Source organism: Larus michahellis, chromosome 2 (assembly GCF_964199755.1).
Source record: "Larus michahellis chromosome 2, bLarMic1.1, whole genome shotgun sequence".
Classification (NCBI taxonomy): Eukaryota; Metazoa; Chordata; class Aves; order Charadriiformes; family Laridae; genus Larus; species Larus michahellis.
In genome coordinates this window covers 89,106,232-89,124,701 of record NC_133897.1, presented here as the reverse complement: position 1 = coordinate 89,124,701, position 18,470 = coordinate 89,106,232, and the positions used below count along the sequence as shown (strand labels likewise).

At 40.2% G+C, this 18,470-nt stretch overlaps 1 protein-coding gene across 2 annotated transcripts in view; it reads left to right on the top strand.

Annotated features, from left to right (window-relative positions):
- Positions 1-18,470, top strand: part of TRIO (trio Rho guanine nucleotide exchange factor) — a 259,570-nt gene that overhangs the window by 234,665 nt on the left and 6,435 nt on the right. Inside the window, exons 41-54 of one of the 2 annotated variants that reach the window (XR_012585654.1) lie at positions 241-310; positions 2,405-2,494; positions 3,148-3,240; positions 3,849-3,899; positions 4,120-4,197; positions 5,064-5,255; positions 6,197-6,374; positions 7,255-8,024; positions 8,867-8,940; positions 12,915-13,162; positions 13,971-14,109; positions 14,449-14,476; positions 15,361-15,523; positions 16,865-16,986. Coding sequence is in view for 1 of the 2 variants with exons in the window: in XM_074576181.1 (XP_074432282.1) it covers positions 241-310; positions 2,405-2,494; positions 3,148-3,240; positions 3,849-3,899; positions 4,120-4,197; positions 5,064-5,255; positions 6,197-6,374; positions 7,255-8,024; positions 12,915-13,162; positions 13,971-14,109; positions 14,449-14,476; positions 15,361-15,523; positions 16,865-16,986 (2,222 nt within the window). In the remaining variant the exon portion in view is untranslated. The remainder of the gene's footprint in view (positions 1-240; positions 311-2,404; positions 2,495-3,147; positions 3,241-3,848; positions 3,900-4,119; positions 4,198-5,063; positions 5,256-6,196; positions 6,375-7,254; positions 8,025-8,866; positions 8,941-12,914; positions 13,163-13,970; positions 14,110-14,448; positions 14,477-15,360; positions 15,524-16,864; positions 16,987-18,470) is intronic. The other variant, XM_074576181.1, reaches the window with a different exon arrangement.

Below are 18,470 nucleotides of genomic sequence, written 5' to 3'. Positions count from 1 at the left end.
TATGAAATTAAAGAATTTTATTAGTGTACACCAGTATTTTTTCATCTTGGCACGGATTCAGTGTGTCCTTTTGGAAAACTATATTAAAATATTACACTGCTAACGTTGTCATTTTGGTCATACATTAATATCCAAAGCTGCTGATAGTGGACACAAAGTGGACATTGCAGTAAGACCCACGTTGCCTTGCAATTACCTGTTGCTATCAGAAAAAAAGTACTTACTGTCTTTATGTTTCAGCTTCTTTTTAGGAGAGTTGGAGAAGTGCCTTGAAGATCCAGAAAAACTGGGATCCCTGTTTGTTAAGCATGTAAGTGCGAGTATCTTTGTTGGCAAACCTCTGTTGCTCTTATTGATCAACGTTTGATTATTAAGAATTTATTTATGGCTAAGAAAGTGCTGTAAAGTATTCTTTACTGTAAGATGCGGAGAGAGAGCTTATAAGAACTTATACATAGACTAAGGAAATGTTCTAGGTTTTGTCCCCAGTATCTTCCTGTGGAGAGGAAATAGGAATGAGGGCCCCATTTCTCAATTCAGTTACAATTCAGTGCAAGGGAATTGTCATTTCATGAGAAACCTGCCTTCTAATCCCAGCTACCCATGCAGTACCATGGAACATGGGAAACAAAAATAGGAAAGAGGCTCGTTCTTCCTCCCTTTTCAGTGCCTTCTAGTTCTGTATCCTTTCCCCTTCTGAGAATCATAATAGTGGTTGAGATTCCTCCCTCTTCCCTTGGGGAAGGAATTGAGAGTGCCAGAAATTCATGATGTTTAATTTTACTCCAACACAGTACCCTATGTAGCTTTATACAAGTCCCTGTTTTTCCACTTTTCATTTATTTATTAAAAGGAATGACATTGTGATACATGTGAATATTATAACACTTCAGAAGGAAATCAGATGAACTAGTTATCTAGAAACTTGATATCAAAATTCAGGACACATCAGACATGCCACTGATTTTGGTGTCTCTTTATGTAGAAATATAATTTAATATCTGTTTGAGATGAGGTCTCAGGGTACTCCAAATCATGCAAAACAGCAGAAGGGAAACTTGCCTGCTAAATATGATCATTTGCGCAAGTGTGCAAAGACTGAAGAAAGACTGGATTAAAACAGATTTAATGGGTTTCAGATTTTCCCTGCAGTCTGTGTTTGAGGTCAATACCACGGTACAAAAGCACACAGAACCAAACGGTAATGGAACAATAACACTGGAAGGCAGGCCTAATTCCTGGACTAATGATGAGGAATGAGCTGTTTAATTTCTGAGGGATTATTTAAAAAAAAAAAAAAAAAAAAAGGCATGGGGAGAGGAGAGAATTTGAGAATACTGGCACTGGTAAAATGGGAAACCTGGAGGAAGTAACTCTCCCTGTTTCTGATTGCTGTTTTACTTTCTCCTGGTATATTTGTGACTGAGTTGTCTTTGAAAGGCACCCTTACGACTCCAGATGGAAAGACAAGCTGTGATGCTATTACAACATCCTCGAGCAAAACCCTGACTATCAACTAGAACATGACGATCCAGTTCCTGCTCTTAATCTCTATGTTCTGTGTCCTTTTCAATCTCCATCTTATTTTTTCCTTTTTTGCTTTCCGTTTGTCTTCATTGGTCAGTACTCCATAAGCCTCTGAGCACCAAAGCCTCTAATAGCAAACTGATCCTAGCAAAATGATAAGAAAGATTTTGGAGTAGGTAATAGACACATATGTTATGTCTGTGTTTCTTAACCAGCAAGGTCAGTAATCAAGAATGAATCTTAAAGGCTGAAGTTATGCTTTGTTGCCTTGGTATTAAAAGCACATGCACAAAATACAGAATCAGAGTTACAAAATGCTAGCGCCACCGTTCCCAGGCTACAGCCATCGTTTCCAGGCTATGTCACCTACATCCCCACTCAAACTCCAATAGGACTACTAATACTAAATAGAAAACTTGGGAGGTTTCTCCTAACTACTCTGTACAGCTAAACAAGAGGATGTCATTAATGTATTAGAATAATAATCAGATTATTAAAATTAAATAAAAAATATGGTATTCCAAAGGCTCCGTCCATTGCTCTTGCTACAAGAAAAATACAACCATTTTCATACTTAATTTTGTTGTGGGACGTGCTGAGCTATCATCTCTAAACACCTGTTGTTCAGGACTACTTACAACTGTGGCAGTTTTTTTACTTCTATTGCCTTTCTAAAGTCGTCATGATATTCCCAAATAATTGCATTTTCAGATCTGTAATTTCTGCATATGCAACTGCTTTTTTTCCACAATAAGACCTTCTTAAATTCATACTTTTAAACAGCTGTACTTATTATAATTAGTAACTCTTTTCAATCTGACATGGTTTCTTTTTTTCCTTGATGATGATGTATCATTCTGTATCCTTATTCTTCTAGGAGAGAAGGTTGCACATGTACATAGTTTACTGCCAAAACAAACCAAAGTCTGAGCACATTGTCTCAGAATACATTGATACGTTTTTTGAGGTAAGTTTCTGAGTGAGAGGATATATGCAAGGTAAAGAATGTGTACAAATCATAAGCATTATCAGATCTGTTGGACAAAAAACCCCCAACAAACAAACAAAACAAAACAAACAAAACAAAACAAAAAAAAAGCACATATCGTTGTAACTGTTTTAAGTTATAATTTCTTGCCATTTCTGTTCTGGATTCTCAAGTCTGATACAGGCTCCTAGAGATATATTAATCTATAGGGGAAGAAAACTAAAGTTTATGTGTAAGATATTAATTAACCAGTAGAGTCTCATCCTTACTAGCCCTAGCGCAAGCAGTTAACAGTGCATAGTATACGAAGTGGCAATTTTGGATGAGCAAAGATCACTGTCGAAAATAGGCTATACACAGCCTGTGATTGAAAAATTACATTTCACTATACAATCTTTTCCAAAAGAGATATGGAAGATGCTTGGAGAAAGGGATACTTTGGAAACAAAGCTGATGCAGATAAGGGGGAAGGACTCCAGGTTTTTTTAACTGAAGATTAGATTCTGCTCTGACTTTTGCCAGTTTCTGCTCTGATAGCCATCAATAGTGATACATCCTGCTGTGTTTCTAACAAAACAAAGTTGTTTCTAACTGAAGGAACAAAAAAAAAATGTTTGTTTTACAACCCTCAGGATCTAAAGCAACGCCTGGGCCACAGACTTCAGCTCACGGACTTGCTAATAAAACCTGTGCAGAGAATTATGAAATACCAGCTGTTACTAAAGGTAAAGTGATGTTGAGATGAAGGATTTAATATATGTGTTAACGAATATATTTTCTTTTTAAATATTGCTGATGCTTTTCTACCTTCCTCCCAAACAGAACCCAGATTTGTAAGCAATGTCATGTGATTATTTTCTGAGCATATTCAGATGCTTATAAAAATTTCAGTAAATAGCTTGGGCGGAGTTTTGCTTTTTCTCTTAACAGTTCAAAACCAAATGACCAATGTCATATGAAGGGAAGAGGGATCTCCCAACTGTTTTCAGATGTAAATGTGATAGGAGTTGTTGTGACTCATCCCAACTTCACCTACATCTGCAACCGTTTTAATATCACATAAGTATTTACTGAAGAGCAGCCCTGTGTATGACAGAGTTCATTGCCTTAATACGTGTTCTTGTATGAGCTAAATCAAAATGCTGAATAAACCTTAAAACATAAGAGGGGGCAAGGCAGCGTGTAGCAAGAAGCTTTAAAAAGAAAATTTTTCTGTGTGTCTTCTGTAGTTCGTCATTCTCTGACAGAGGATAGCAAATGCAGATTTTTTTAAGATTTCTCTTTGCTGACTAATGAGAAAAGAACTCATTTTATCTTTTTTTCTTTTTTTCAGGACTTCCTCAAATATTCTAAAAAAGCTAATCTTGACACAACAGAACTAGAGGTACTTGAGACATTTTCTCTTAGTGATTTGAATGCTCTTTACTCTGAACTTCTCTTGTTTTGATGGAGTCGTTTTCCTGTTCTGATCTTCTTGAGAATGTGATTATAAGTGTTTACTTTTCACATTTCTGTTCTAAAGTGACCATAGCAAATGAAACAAAATGTCATGCTGCTAACTCATTTGGAAAATAAAGCTTTGACTTTTTATTTGTCTTGAACAGAGAGCTGTAGAGGTCATGTGTATAGTACCAAAACGGTGTAATGACATGATGAATGTTGGCCGCCTGCAAGGATTCGATGTAAGTTGGCTGAGGTTTTGCTTAGAGGTTTTGTCAGGTTCTCTAGAGATTAACCATTAATATTGTGGGGAGAAGTGAGGTAGGGTGCTCCCTTGCTATCTGGTTAGCTGGTGCAAAAAGCAGTAAATGAAAAATTAAGTCTTAGCTCTGCCAAGGACTTTCCTCGGAAACTTTACCTATTGTGTCAATCGTGCTAGATAAGTCCTTCTGCAAAATCTAGGAAGCGCTGGTGTTATTACATCTATTATTGACTAATGACTTGCAAAATAGTGAAGAATCAGTTACCAGCAGGTGAGCAGACCTGACTTCAGTAGTGTAGACAAAGGAGGAGTTGCTAAGGTCAATAAAGTACCTGAGGCAACTGTAGCCCTTCCGCTTCTTTTGCTAAGTCTAGGAGAGATGGAAATTGGCTGTTGAAGCAGTATGCGTCAGCCAGACCATAGTCATGTGTTCTACTTGCAGAGTCCTCTCTGCTCTGTGATGCAGGTATGAACTTCAATTCTTCCCCTTTCCAGCACCCTGGAAGACATTGGAAGAATATATGAGTTGCTGTGGGAGTTACTGAGAATAGAGAGATGAAAGCCTTAGTGTTACAAGCCTCAAACTGCAGTATGAATTGAAAAGTGTGGAGTGGGTTTTCTTTCTTGATGATGTTTGTTTTTAGAGAAAGAGCACAGGAATGTTTTGTGTATAGGAGGATCAATGAATGTATTATAGGAGGAATAATGAATGTGTAATGGTCAGTGACACTCAGAAATTGGGACACATTCAAAGCTGTTTTGGCGTGAGCATCTGCTCAGAAAGGTTGATTGAGGAAAGAAATGAAGAACTGCACTAAATGTGTTTCCACTTGCCTCTGTGTTTAGGGTAAAATTGTAGCCCAGGGTAAGCTCCTGCTCCAGGACACATTCTTGGTTACAGACCAGGACACGGGACTTCTGCCACGCTGCAAGGAGAGACGGGTCTTCCTCTTTGAGCAGATTGTCATTTTCAGTGAGCTGCTAGATAAAAAGAAAGGTTTCTCCATGCCCGGATTCTTGTTTAAAAACAGTATCAAGGTAACTGTTGTGTGTGAGTCTTTGCATCCCCTGCACAAACTCTGCTAAGGTAACAGTTTCTGATTCAGTGTGGAGTCACTAGTGACATCTAGATGTGCAATCACAAAGCACAATGAGGTGTCAGTCGTTTCCTGAAAGTACTTCCTACTGGATTTGTATTCTGATAAATGGAAATCTTTGGACCCCAGCACCCTTGACGCTTCCCACGTGCAGCATACTAAAGTGGGTGTTCTTGTACAAAACCGGACAAGCGGTCACAAAGAGTTTGGTATTCAGCTCTGTGCTGTGTGTACACCACATTGGAAAATCATTGCAAATAAAGATAAAAACTCCACATATCCCTTCTTTGGAGTATGTGTAAGTAACATGTGTAAGTAATGCCACCTTCTTAGACGTGTCAGCTCTTCCTCGAACGAAAAGCATTTACCCTCACTTCAAGCTTCCCCTGAAACAAAAACTGATGATATTAGGGCCCACCGCCCCTCCTTGTGAAGCGGTTTGGGTGGACCCTGCTTCCCTTAATTCACCTCGGTGCTCTGCCTACAGCTGAACATCCTATTTAGCAATGGCTGGACAGCCTGTTCCAAGGCATTGCTGTATCTGCAGCAGAAACCTTCAGTGTGGGCCAGTGGTTGAGCTCCACAGCGGGCTCAGCATTTTAAATAACACGAAGGGAGAGTGAGGGATGATGGAGAACACTGGGCCGTACTGACCAGCTGGAGATTGTTCAGGCACAGCGTGGCAGTAAGCTGTACGCTAATCCTTAGTTTACTGTAATCCTTCATTCCATGGTATTATTTTACTGAAGGAAAGAATGGTCATCATTTGAAGACCTTACTCTGAGGTCCTAAGGAAGAGATTTTAGAGGTATGTTTCTCATAAAATACATGAAGTAAATTCTCTCTCTTTTTTTTTTTTTTTTTTTTTTTTTTTACATGAAGGTGAGTTGCCTTTCCCTGGAGGAAAATGTGGACAGCGATCCATGTAAATTTGCACTAACATCAAGAACGGGCGATGTCACAGAGACCTTTATTTTGCATTCCGCCAGTCCAGGAGTCCGCCAGTTATGGATCCATGAAATTAACCAAATTTTGGAAAACCAGCGCAACTTTTTAAATGGTAAATGATTTCCTCTCACTGAAACTTCATAACTGAACGACTTCTCTCTCATCTGTTGTTTCTTGGCTTTGAAATGATTTGCAAGTTTCCTTTTTCCTGAGCTAATACAGAACAGTTGGGGGATGCATGCTGCATTTCTGCTTCAGAACAGATGCTAGCATTTATTATGAGAGTGGTAGTCTGAATTTACATGGTGTTCTCTTGGTGAAATTTTCCAAATGTTTTGTAGGAGTGAATCAAGATTGGCACCATCCATTGAGATGGAGAGTTAGTGTATCCCTTTTAAGTAAATGCAAGCCTTTAAAGGCTAAACCCAAATGGAATTTTAAGCATGTCTTCAGAATGTGTTTTGCTTGTGTTATTTTGGTGGCCATTGTTGTTGCATCTTACTGTAGCAACAACGTTCAGAAGATTCTGCAGGAGAAAACTAGAAGATGGTGGTGTCTGCTGTGACACTAAAAGGTTCTTGCTGTATTTTTGTATTGATTGTTTGTTGCCCCAATCCAGATTCTTTTTTTTTTTTTTTTTTTTTTTTTTTTTTTTTAAAAAAAGTTGTAATAGATGGGAAAATGATCTGAGAATTCGGACTCACACCTGTTTTTTGCCAGCTTGGCTGCTGACTGACAATGTGATCCTAGAGGAAAACATTTCTCCCTGGTTTCAGATTTTTCATCTTTAATTAGAGGTACATATAGCAGGTCATGAAGGCGTGATATAGAAAAGTGACTTGAGGTCTACAGTATGACCAGCATTGCTGAGGGAATTTATCTTATTTGAACAGCGCTCCCCTTTTGCCAGTAAACATGTCTGTTTTAAACTGTTCCTGTTCCATTTCCTGTCCTCCTTTCCCTGATCACCTCCCCTCTTGCCCCCATTGCAGCCTTGACGTCCCCAATCGAGTACCAGAGGAACCACAGCAGTGGTGGAGGCGGCAGCGGGAGCAGCAGCGGTAACAGCAGCGGCCCCAGCAGCTGTAGTGGCATCCCCAGTTCCAGCCGTAGCCGGCCATCCCGGATCCCCCAGCCTGTCAGACACCATTCCCCAGTCCTGGTCTCCTCTGCAGCCTCGGCCCAAGCAGAGGCAGACAAGATGTCAGGTATGTCCATTCACAATCTCTCCCTGCCACACTACAACACCTCCTTAGAAACTGGCCTGAGCCAGCCAGACAGGCACCCTCCCAATGCAGAACCGGATGGTCCTCAGAGAGAAGCTGAGCAGATTCCCAAGATGAAAGTTATTGAAAGTCCCAGGAAGACAGCGGGAAACACTTCTGGCTCAGCTGATGGAGCCCAGAAAGACTCACGTGGAAGCTCAGAGGACAGTCGATCAAGAAACAGCATAGGATCACTGACGCTTGGGAAGCCAAGGCCAGGAGCCATCTCACCAATGAACTCTCCTCTCTCCACGACTTTCCCTTCTCCTTTTGGCAAAGAAACCTTTCCACCCAGCAGCCCCCTGCAGAAGGGCTCCTTTTGGAGCTCCATCCCAGCATCCCCTGCCAGCCGCCCTGGCTCCTTCACTTTCCCTGGGGACAATGACTCCCTCCAGCGGCAGGTCCACCGCCACTCTTCACACAGCAAGGACACAGACCGCATGAGCACATGCTCCTCGACCAGCGAGCAGTCAGTTCACTCCACCCAGAGTAATGGGGTAAGAGCGGAGCACCTCTGTCCTGCGAGCTCTTCTAAAACCTTCCCATGCTCCCTTTCTGTGCGTTACCATCACTCTCCGTACTAACTTCTGGCTCTCCAGTGCTGTACTGCTCTGAAATAATCAACTGTTCGAATATCTTCTGCACATTAAAAACCCAAAATTGTCCACCTCTCTGTGTATGTATACATCCAAATGTGGATATGTATACAGACACAAAAGCAACTGCTAACATTAGATGCAATTTCTGCCTCTGCTGAAAACATAGATCACTAGGCTGATACTTACTAACTTGCTCTCCTTGCTTTTTTCGTCTCTAATTTGAAGGCACATAATTAACATGCTGAAGCGTGGCAGCCAGAGCACCTTGGGGTACGCATTGCAGCCAGCACTTAAATCTGACTTCAAGATTTTGGCAGATTGCCTTGGGGCTTTTTTCCCTTTCACGCACAAATCCGCCACCATTGTCCTGTTGAGTTTTAACTTCGTGGAGACATCTACAGTACGTTCCCTGGGCAGCTTGATTTTTATTTTTTATTAATTTATTTCCCCCCACCTCTCCTTTCAGCCTTAGTTGATGTACAACATTCTCTTTTTAAATCCTGTGTCTGATCAAGGAAGGTTCCTTCAATCCACTCAAAATAGACCAACAAAGCCTAGCTAAAATAATCCTCCTTCTACTACAATCAAAACAAATAGTGGCTCCACTTGTCTCTTCTGCCTTGTAAGAAGAACCGGTTTAGGGCATCCGGAGATTCAACCTTTTAGTATACACTTGGTATGTTTGTGCGGAAAGCTGGGGTATCAACAGAATCCACATTCTCTGTAATAACGTCCAGCAGGAAACGCAACACAGCAATCACAGGGGCACGTGCGAACATAAAGCAGAAAGTTCAAGGCATTTGCCATGGATGTGGTAGGCAGGCTATGGTGCCTTTCTCTTTTAAACTCGCATTTGATTTTTCTCTCACTAAATGTTGTGTTCACAAATGTTTGTTTTTCCACTCTTTCACAAATAGTATGCAATGCCGATTTTGCAAATCACCTAACTTGTCGGACCTTTTTTTAAATGCATGCGTTTCTTTATAGAACTGTTTTAACACACAGAGCTTTCTTGACTTCTTAGTTCTTACACTTACTTTTATAATAGCTTCAGAAGAAAAAATTTTGCTTTGCATGTATCGTATTTTTGTCCCAATCTTCCTTCAGCTTTTCATTTGGTTTAGCTCTGTCTTGTGTTTACCTTCAGTCTAGCAGAATGTGATGATAATATAATATCTGGGATAATTTGAATATTTTGCAGTTACTGCACAGTATATGAATCAAGATGGTGGTAGTTTTTTATGAAGAGAAGACTTGCTTAATATTAATTGATGTCATTCCATTAAAAAAAGAGAGAGGGAGAGTCGGGATGGTGCTGAGTTTTCAAAACATTTGAGTTTTGATAGTATGTCAGCAAAGACACCGTTGCTTGTTTTTTATCTTACTATAAACCATAATATCTGAATGCATGCCTTCTGCTTCACAACTAAGTTTCTTTTAGTTTGGTAATTAAGATGGGTCGTAATTCTTCATTTACAACCTCATTTCTAGACCGTATTTAGCAGGATTTCACACCACATTCAGCAGGCTAGAGAAAATCGGTTGTGAAGGTTTATTTTGATGTGTGTATTTACATGCACATATGGTTAAGATTGGTTACTTATGGAAAAGTTACTTCGAAGAAGAAGAGGGAATTGCTTTTGCTAGTATTTCAGGGATATGGGAGGAATTTTTTATATTTGTATTTTACATCCTCCTCTAATCCCGTAATTGAGGTCAGTGATGACCAGCAGAACTTGCAATAGAAAAACATTAACTGTGCAAGAATAATTACTTCCTTGCAAAGCAAAAGACAAGACTGTCTTTCTGTGGTGAGAATAGATTCTGATATAAACACATTCACAAGAACGTTTGTCACATAGTAGTTACCAGGCACTTGTTTATTTAACAGATTTCTCTCTCCTTGTTGAAAATAAGAAATATTCAGAGTTTAATACGATTCTCCAAGACATAACTATTAAAAAGAAGTGTTATGTTACAGGAAGGTCAGTCCTGCAGTTATACAAATTCTGCTGCATGAAACAGTATGTTCAGGAATAGTGTGTGGGACAAGGTTTAGGAGTTAGGTTGGTTTTGCAACTTCAGCCTTCCCTTTATCTCACCTTATAAGTCATAGAATTGTTGAGGTTGGAAGGGACCTTTAAGATCATCGAGTCCAACCTTTAGCCTACCCTGACAAGAGCCACTTCTAAACCGTGTCCCTCAGTGCCCCATCTACCCTTTTTTTAAACACCTCCAGAGATGGTGAATCCACCACCTCCCTGGGCAGCCTATTCCAATGTTTAATAACCCTTTCAGTGAAAAAATGTCTCCTAATATCCAATCTAAACCTCCCTTGACGTAACTTGAACCCGTTTCCCCTCGTCCTATCACTTGTCACCAGGGAGAAGAGGTCAGCCCCCATCTCTCTACAACCTCCTTTCAGGTAGTTGTAGAGGGTGATAAGGTCTCCCCTCAGCCTCCTCTTCTCCAGGCTAAACAACCCCAGCTCCCTCAGTCGTTCCTCATAAGGTTTGTCCTCCAGGCCCCTCACCAGCTTTGTAGCCCTTCTCTGGACACGCTCCAACACCTCAGTGTCCCTCTTGTAGCGAGGGGCCCAAAACTGAACGCAGTACTCGAGGTGGGGCCTCACCAGTGCCGAGTACAGGGGGATGATCACTTCCCTAGTCCGGCTCACCACACTATTCCTGATACAGGCTAGGATGCTGTTGGCCTTCTTGGCCACCTGGGCACACTGCTGGCTCATATTCAGCCGGCTGTCAACCAACACTCCCAAGTCCTTTTCTGTCGAGCTGCTTTCAAGCCATTCTGCCCCAATCCTGTAGCACTGCATGGGGTTCTAACAGAAGGAGTTAACAAAAGCAGCCTTCTCTGAATAGAGTTGTTTTTCATCTAGCTAAAAGAATCTAGCAAGTTGTAATCTTCATTTAAACAATGACTGAAAATGAGACTGGCTTTTTCGTTCTACTGTTCCCAGTTTGTCTGAATCATGGAAAGGGCCTGCTAATACAAAAGACCGTGCAGACAGTCCTCTAAGCCAGACAAAATGAGTTCTCCCACTGGAAATACAGCATCTGGAATTAACATAAGGATAACATAACATACTGTCCTTTAGTAGAGGTATAGTCCAGGATGAGATCTTTCTCTCTGTGGTAGCATTTGCTTCATCATCCTGCTAAGGAAAAATAATGCATGGAGGACTTCAGTGACTCATATGAATAAAATAGTCCAGCTAGAATAAAATGTACAGGCTCACTGGAAAACTCAAGCATCGAACATGCTATGAATGAATAATCTGAGACTGTTCACTTCCAAATGTTTTGGTTTCTCAGCCGAAGAACTCACAGGGAAGCACAGGCAACAAGAGATGGAGTGACTTGTTCAAGGCCATTAGCAGGCTGGAAGAGAACGTGGTTCTCAGGGCTCCCAGTGTCCCATGCTGTCCACTAACCCCTGCTGCATCTCCTCATTACTGAGGGGAGAAATATTTGACAGTTTTGAGAAAAAAGTGACATTGTTTTAAACCTGTATGCCAAGCTTTCCACGCACTGCTAACACATATGTGGTGCTACGATGTTATGCTGTATAAGCGACAGTAGTCTCCAGCTACAGCTGGGTACTGCTTTCCTTCTTCAGCTCAGCTACTACTAAGCAACAGTGAGCCCTCACTGGTAGTGACCTGAAACAGTTTGAAGAACAGAGACAAAACACAGGGGGACACACATGCCTCGTGCCACATCATTAATAGACCATCCACTTTGGTTTTAGCTTGTTTCAAGAAGGAAATACCTTATTTCAGGGAATAGGTTGCATTGTCTGATAATAGATTTCACACTTCCGTTTATTAAACCTCATGCATGCAAATGGACAAAATGAGTCTTACTTTTAAAAAATAGTAATCGCCAGTGGATTCATGACCAGGAGAAGGCTTTTTTGTTCTGAAGAGTAGTACGGCTTTTAATGTACACCTGATGAGCCATAATTAGCTTTCTGCAAATGCTTGGTGGGCAAACGAACAACGTTCATGAACACTAGCTGAAAGCATATGATAAACAGCTAACAACACTCAGCTATCAGTCACTAATCAGTTGGAAGTGAGATTTGCAGCTTTATTCTGATAGTTCTGTGGGCCTATTTTGCCCAAGAAATGAATAATTTCGTATTTCAGTGATTTACCTCATCCTGTGCGTTTAAAGGAACAAACCTGATTATACATATGCAACCAGGGACAAACCTTGTGGTTTTGAGAGACACTGTCGAAAGCCTTTCTTGTTCTTTTGTACCTTGTCATGTTTTGTGCGCAGAAGGCTGGTGTCTGAGATCTAGGAAAGACTATGTATTTTTTGTTGTTGGAATTTCTGGTGTTTATGAGGTAATGTTTATGATTTTAAAACTGCACCTGTGAGACTATGAAAAACTGTGCTGTACTGTAGTTTTGTTGCCTGATAAAGATGCGAGGTTCAGTGTCTGAGGTTGAAAGGAAGACCAGGTGAGATCTATGTATAATCTGACTCTCAGTTAAAGGAAGTAGTCTTGAGTAAAAGCAGTGGGAATAAATATCTGCAACAGCCATACGTGAAGGTATTCAACGACCAAACTAATTTGCACAAGATAAATAGACACAGGCAACTTTAAAAGAGAAATTGTAGCTCTTTTCTTTGACTACAGTCTAAGTTATGTGGATTATGCAGGTAACGTAGCAGGCCAAGAACAGCCTGTCTTCTTCACGATCTTTAAACTTGATTCTCTTCCCCCCTCCCTCTTTCTGCTTCCAATTGACACTTGCAGAGTGAAAGTAGCAGCAGTAGCAATATCTCCACCATGCTGGTGACACACGATTACACGGCAGTGAAGGAGGATGAGATAAATGTCTACCAAGGAGAGGTCGTGCAGATTCTAGCCAGCAACCAACAGAACATGTTTTTGGTGTTCAGAGCCGCCACTGATCAGTGCCCCGCAGCCGAGGGCTGGATTCCCGGCTATGTTTTGGGGCATACCAGTGCAGTCATCATTGACAACCCTGATGGAACCATCAAGTGAGTGCTTCGACGTGTAGAAGGGGATGACGGAGAAAAACCTCCAGTTTAGACAAAGCTTTGGAACCTTTTAAACTGAAAGTTGATGTGATCTTTGAGAAATAAATGAACATCAAGGAGAATGAGTACTTGAGAAGTCCCTTAGCAAACTTCAAAATACAAGCTAGTAAGAAAGAGCCCAGAAGCACATGTTCTTTATTAAAAGCTGTAGTAGTGCAATCCTCTGGGAAAAGATGATGAAAGAATACCCGATCTAAGAGCAGCAATAGCTACTGCTTTGTTTAATAGAATGAGTTATCAGGCTGGACACCTTTGTTTAGGACAACAATCAGGGAATGTTTGTTCCAAGTGAAAGGAGATTTCAGAGTTCCTAGATTTCTACTTTGATACAGAAAGCTATTGAAAATGACTGGTTGTGCTAGGAGGATCTCTCTCAAATCTGCAATTAGAGTAATTATATCAAAGTTCTTAGCACTAAAGCTTTATGTAAAGCTTCTATAGGCTGTATTTGATACAGATTTTCTACGGATCATTTGTCAGTTTTATTGACAGTTTGTGTTTTCATATAGAAAGTTTAACATTGGAGCAATGATTCTAAGAAATACTGAACTACAGACTAATCTTGCTAGCTTGCTTACAGTTTTATCCAAGAGTAGCATCTCTTCTGGAGTACTTAATGTATTTCATTTCAGTATACTTTAATACAATGAAATAAATTTTGACATACTTTTCCAATGCCATTTGAAATTATTATAACACATAACCTGGAGTTAAAAAAGTTGATCAAAGATTAATGTTCCGTATTCAGGAAGTCAACGTCTTGGCACACAGCACTCCGTTTAAGGAAGAAATCTGAGAAAAAAGATAAAGACGGCAAAAGGGAAGGCAAGCTAGAAAATGGTTACCGCAAATCCCGAGAAGGACTTGCCAACAAGGTTTCTGTAAAGGTAAGTGTTGCAAAGATGTAGTGGTTTTCAAAAGAAATTGTGTTAGGATTTCTTTAAAAGTAGCTTCTGTCAGAATTTCATGTGAAGGAATTAGAGGTAACAGTGGTATTAATGGGCAGTGTTTGACAAATCTGAAAACAGGAAGATACAATCTTTGAGCCTGCAAGCGTGATACAGCATAAAGACACTGCAGAAAGGATAGAGTGACGCAGAAATTCTGGTGGTCAGATGTTTCTTGGATCTTTGTGGGTTCAGCTAACTTTGACCCATCACTGTGCTGTGTTCTTTAAGTTATTATAAGGTTATCAGGACATTAATTCTTTAATTTCTCCTTTCCAGCTTCTCAACCCCAATTACATTTATGATGGTAAGTTGCTTTAATTTTTAAAAGTTGCAGTAAATGTAATTCATTAAAACATTATTTACTTTGTTTAAATTTGCTTGTTATGAATTATGTCAGGAACTGAGTGTTTTCTATCAAAATATACATAGACCCTTTTTGGATAAAGGAGACGGTTAATGAAATAAGTCCATATTTATTTTTTTTTAACATGCAAGGAATGCATTTTTCTTCATAAGTCGAAAACAACATAAACACAAGGACCATACGACATGTTCTATATGGAGACTGTATGGAAGTTGGGCCTTGCTGAATTTGCAAAATAACAAGGCCAGGAGCTGGAGCTGCTTCATTTTTAACCTTGCACCCTAGGAAACATTCAGGGCCTCTCCGTTGCAGAGGTTGATCAGGACAAAGATAGTGGCCCTCTGGGTTGAGAGCCAAACTGGGTTTTTATCTTAATACACAGAACCAAATTTTTTGAGTTTCACCTGTGAAAAAGGGAAAATGCTACAGTGCCTCAGTGGATGAGTGAGGTGTTTTGTCTTCCCTTTTACAAATTTATCTGAATATAAAGATAGCCTAGCTGAGCACTTCCTTTAATACTTTTCACTGTAGGGTTTCCTCAGCTTGCCATAAACAGGGTGTTTGGTTCACCGTGGTAGGCTTCAGGGTTATCCGTGGCATAGCAGTAGTGTTGTCTCCAAGTTCACGTGGAGAAAAATTCATTTGCTCTGCAGAGCCCCAGCAAATGGCCTCACCATGAATGTGCTCCAAAGGTAGAGTGGTAGATACACCTTGGAAATTTAAAGTACCATACTACTTTGTCTGATAGAAAAGAGAGTGCAAGGAATAGAAAAGCAAATTTATTAATTTCAATTGACCTAATGCCATTAATTTTCCTTTTCCAGTTCCCCCAGAGTTTATAATACCATTGAGTGAGGTAACATGTGAGACAGGAGAGACCATCGTGCTTAGGTGTAAAGTCTGTGGTCGCCCCAAGGCTTCAGTTACTTGGAAGGGTCCCGATCATAACACACTGAGCAATGACGGTCATCACAGCATTTCGTACAGGTACAGTAATTTGTGTAACATTCAACAGAAACTACTGAAAGTCTTATATTTTCTATTTGCACCCTTGGCACAGGATAGCTTTTGGCTTTGAGGCATAAAGCTAGGGTTGCCCTCGGAAATGTAACTTTTATGTATGGCTGGGATACCCGAAAGTCATATTCAGTTGATTTTTAAAAACAAAAGAAAATTCAGCTGGTATTTCTGATTAACTATTGCAGAAGCCATTGTGGTTCTGTCACACTGACCTAGTGCTTGAACGAGAACTGTGACTGACAGATTTTTAGAAGTAATAATCATGAAGTGTTCTTTCAGCTGGGGAATGGGGTCATCTTCCTATGTTCCTAAAATTTACATTCATTTTTTTTCACTGAAATTAAGTCATGTGGTGAAGACCATAGCAAATAGGTCAAATGACTTGCAGTGACTGGGATGAATCCAAATGAAAGCAATAAGAATGATAGTAAATCTTGAAACTATGCCTTATTGTGAAAGAATAACACAATGTTAGGGTTGTTTTGAGCCTCGAGGTGAAAAGTGTAGGGAGGACTTGCCAGGTATTCACATTTGTGAGAAACTTTTGCAAGTATAATTATCTGCTGTTCGTGTCCATGGCAGATGGTCAAAAAAAGTACTAGAAATGAATTGCACAGAGGGAGATTTAAGTATACATTTAAAGACGAGCCATCAAACAAAAAGGGTGGTTGAGCAGTAAGAAAGATTAAGGAGGAGTCTGCAGAATCTTTCTCCTGTGGTCTTACATAGCTTATTGCTGTCTCTGCCCTGGAGCAAAGAGAAGACTTAAGTCATTTTTGGTTCTCCCAGATTCTGAGGTCTCCAATGTTGTGGGCAAGGTGCGTCTTTTGTATTGAAGGGGGGCCCTCTCTTTCAAGGGATGAATGCTCTGAAAGTACGAATGTGAGATCAGCTTCTATATCCTGGGAGTCAGGGATGGAAACTAACCTTTCAGAAAAACCAAGGATGGATCATTATCTCGATACGACTTCTCATAATATGGAGGAAGTAGAGGAAGCAGGAAGAAACAGGGGAAGGATTTGATTTGTCAAACACAGTGGAGCCTGGGACATGCTGAGACAGAGTGTCAATGTGGATGTTTTTCTAATAGTCTGTAGGACATTCCAAGATAGTTGATGGACACAAAGTGCTCAAATTGTGGCAGATGCTTCTGAAGTGGCAGGGACGGGGTTAATAATGTTTGTCCAGAGAGAGATAGGGGCTGGAGAATAAGAAATATTAACAGTATCAATATAACTTGGTCTGATTTCTGTAACTTAAGGTCTGTAAAATGAATATAAAGTTAACACATGCCATTGTGTTTCCCAGTGACTTAGGAGAAGCTTCACTGAAAATCATTGGCGTCACTGCAGAAGACGATGGTATCTATACATGTATAGCTGCAAACGATATGGGTTCGGTTTCATCTTCCGCCAGTCTACGAGTTTTAGGTAGCCCTGTCTCTTTGCGTTTTTTTAAAGATACATTCAAAGTGTCTGGTACCCATAGGACAGGAAGAAGAAAACTCTGACTCTTGGGCATCCCTCTGTTAAAGGAGTGTTGTAACAAACCTTTTCATCTGTGATATATTATTGTTTCAGCAGGAATAGATGCTCTTTTAGGATGTAACTAATTAGAGGTTCATACAGACAAGATGCCTACACAGTACTGTCAACGGGCACTTACCTTATCTGTCAATACTAGTTCAAACATACTAAAAATATGATTTTATCATCTGCATGCTTAGTTTAGTCTCAAAGAATGTTACTATGCTGACATGTAATTTCTAAAGTGCACAGACAAGAAAAGAGTAGCATTGCTCTGTATTTTAATATGCTCCTTTGCTTGAATTGTAAAGCCACAGTGTTGAGGCGAACATGTAACTATTTCTTGTCTTTACATCATGGATCTACACTTAAATTACGTTATTTCAGTACCTGAAGTAAGGCAACCTGAATGTTTGTGAGAGAACAAAAAGGAAACCTGCAAAGCTGAAAAATGCCTGTGTTTTGGAGGCAGAGGGCAAAGGGGAAAAACAATTATTTTTAATTGATGTGTTTGGCATAGTGATAAGTTTCAGTGTGTGTTTGTACATTCAGTTATTCTCTTAAGTGTTCAGGACCCTCCATTTTTAGAAATAGGGAAAACACAGGGAGACAGCAGGATAGCAGTCTTTCTTACGTGTCGTCGTTTATAACAATTTATGTTGTCTGGGTCCTTTAATCCATTGAGAGGCTCATATATTTATCTATTGCTGAGAATTAATTAATACATTTTAGGTGGAATGGCTCTGTCTCAAATTGAATCATATAAAAGAAGATATGAAGTGCCGTGTTCTGTACAGTTGTCCCAAACCTCTCCAAAATATCTTCTTTCTTCCCTTTTTTCAAAAAAACTTTGCTGTTTTCCTGGCACGTTGAAACCAGGCCATGAAAGGTGTGTCCCTTCCAAAACCTTACCTGAAATTTTTCAAGTTTTATAATCAGTGCTGCCACTTCGAGCTCTGCCTGTTGGCAGCCACAGTCCGTGCCTTACTGCCAACATATTGGGGTGGTGATTATTGCCGGCACTTCCTGCTCACTGACCCAAGACAGCCAGTGGTTAAGCCCTAGGATGGGTGTGTTGCAATGTATAAAAGAGGCAGAAAATAAAATTTTGGTCTTTACACTAATGTTTCCTGAAAAATTGAGGGTTTTTTCAGGTAGCTGCTACACTATCTGATTACTTTTTTTTTTCCCCAGTGGCAGCTGTATTGTTGATAATGAGACGTAACGCAAGATGCCTGTTCTTTTTGCTGTTTCCTTCAACTTGCCACAGTTACTTGTTCCTATACAGAGAATTCCCACTGCACCTGAATTAGTTCCACTATAGAATTTGTTCTGCTGCATTGCCCAGGCTGCTTTGGTGTGTAATCCAGTTTGTCTTGCTGCCCCCC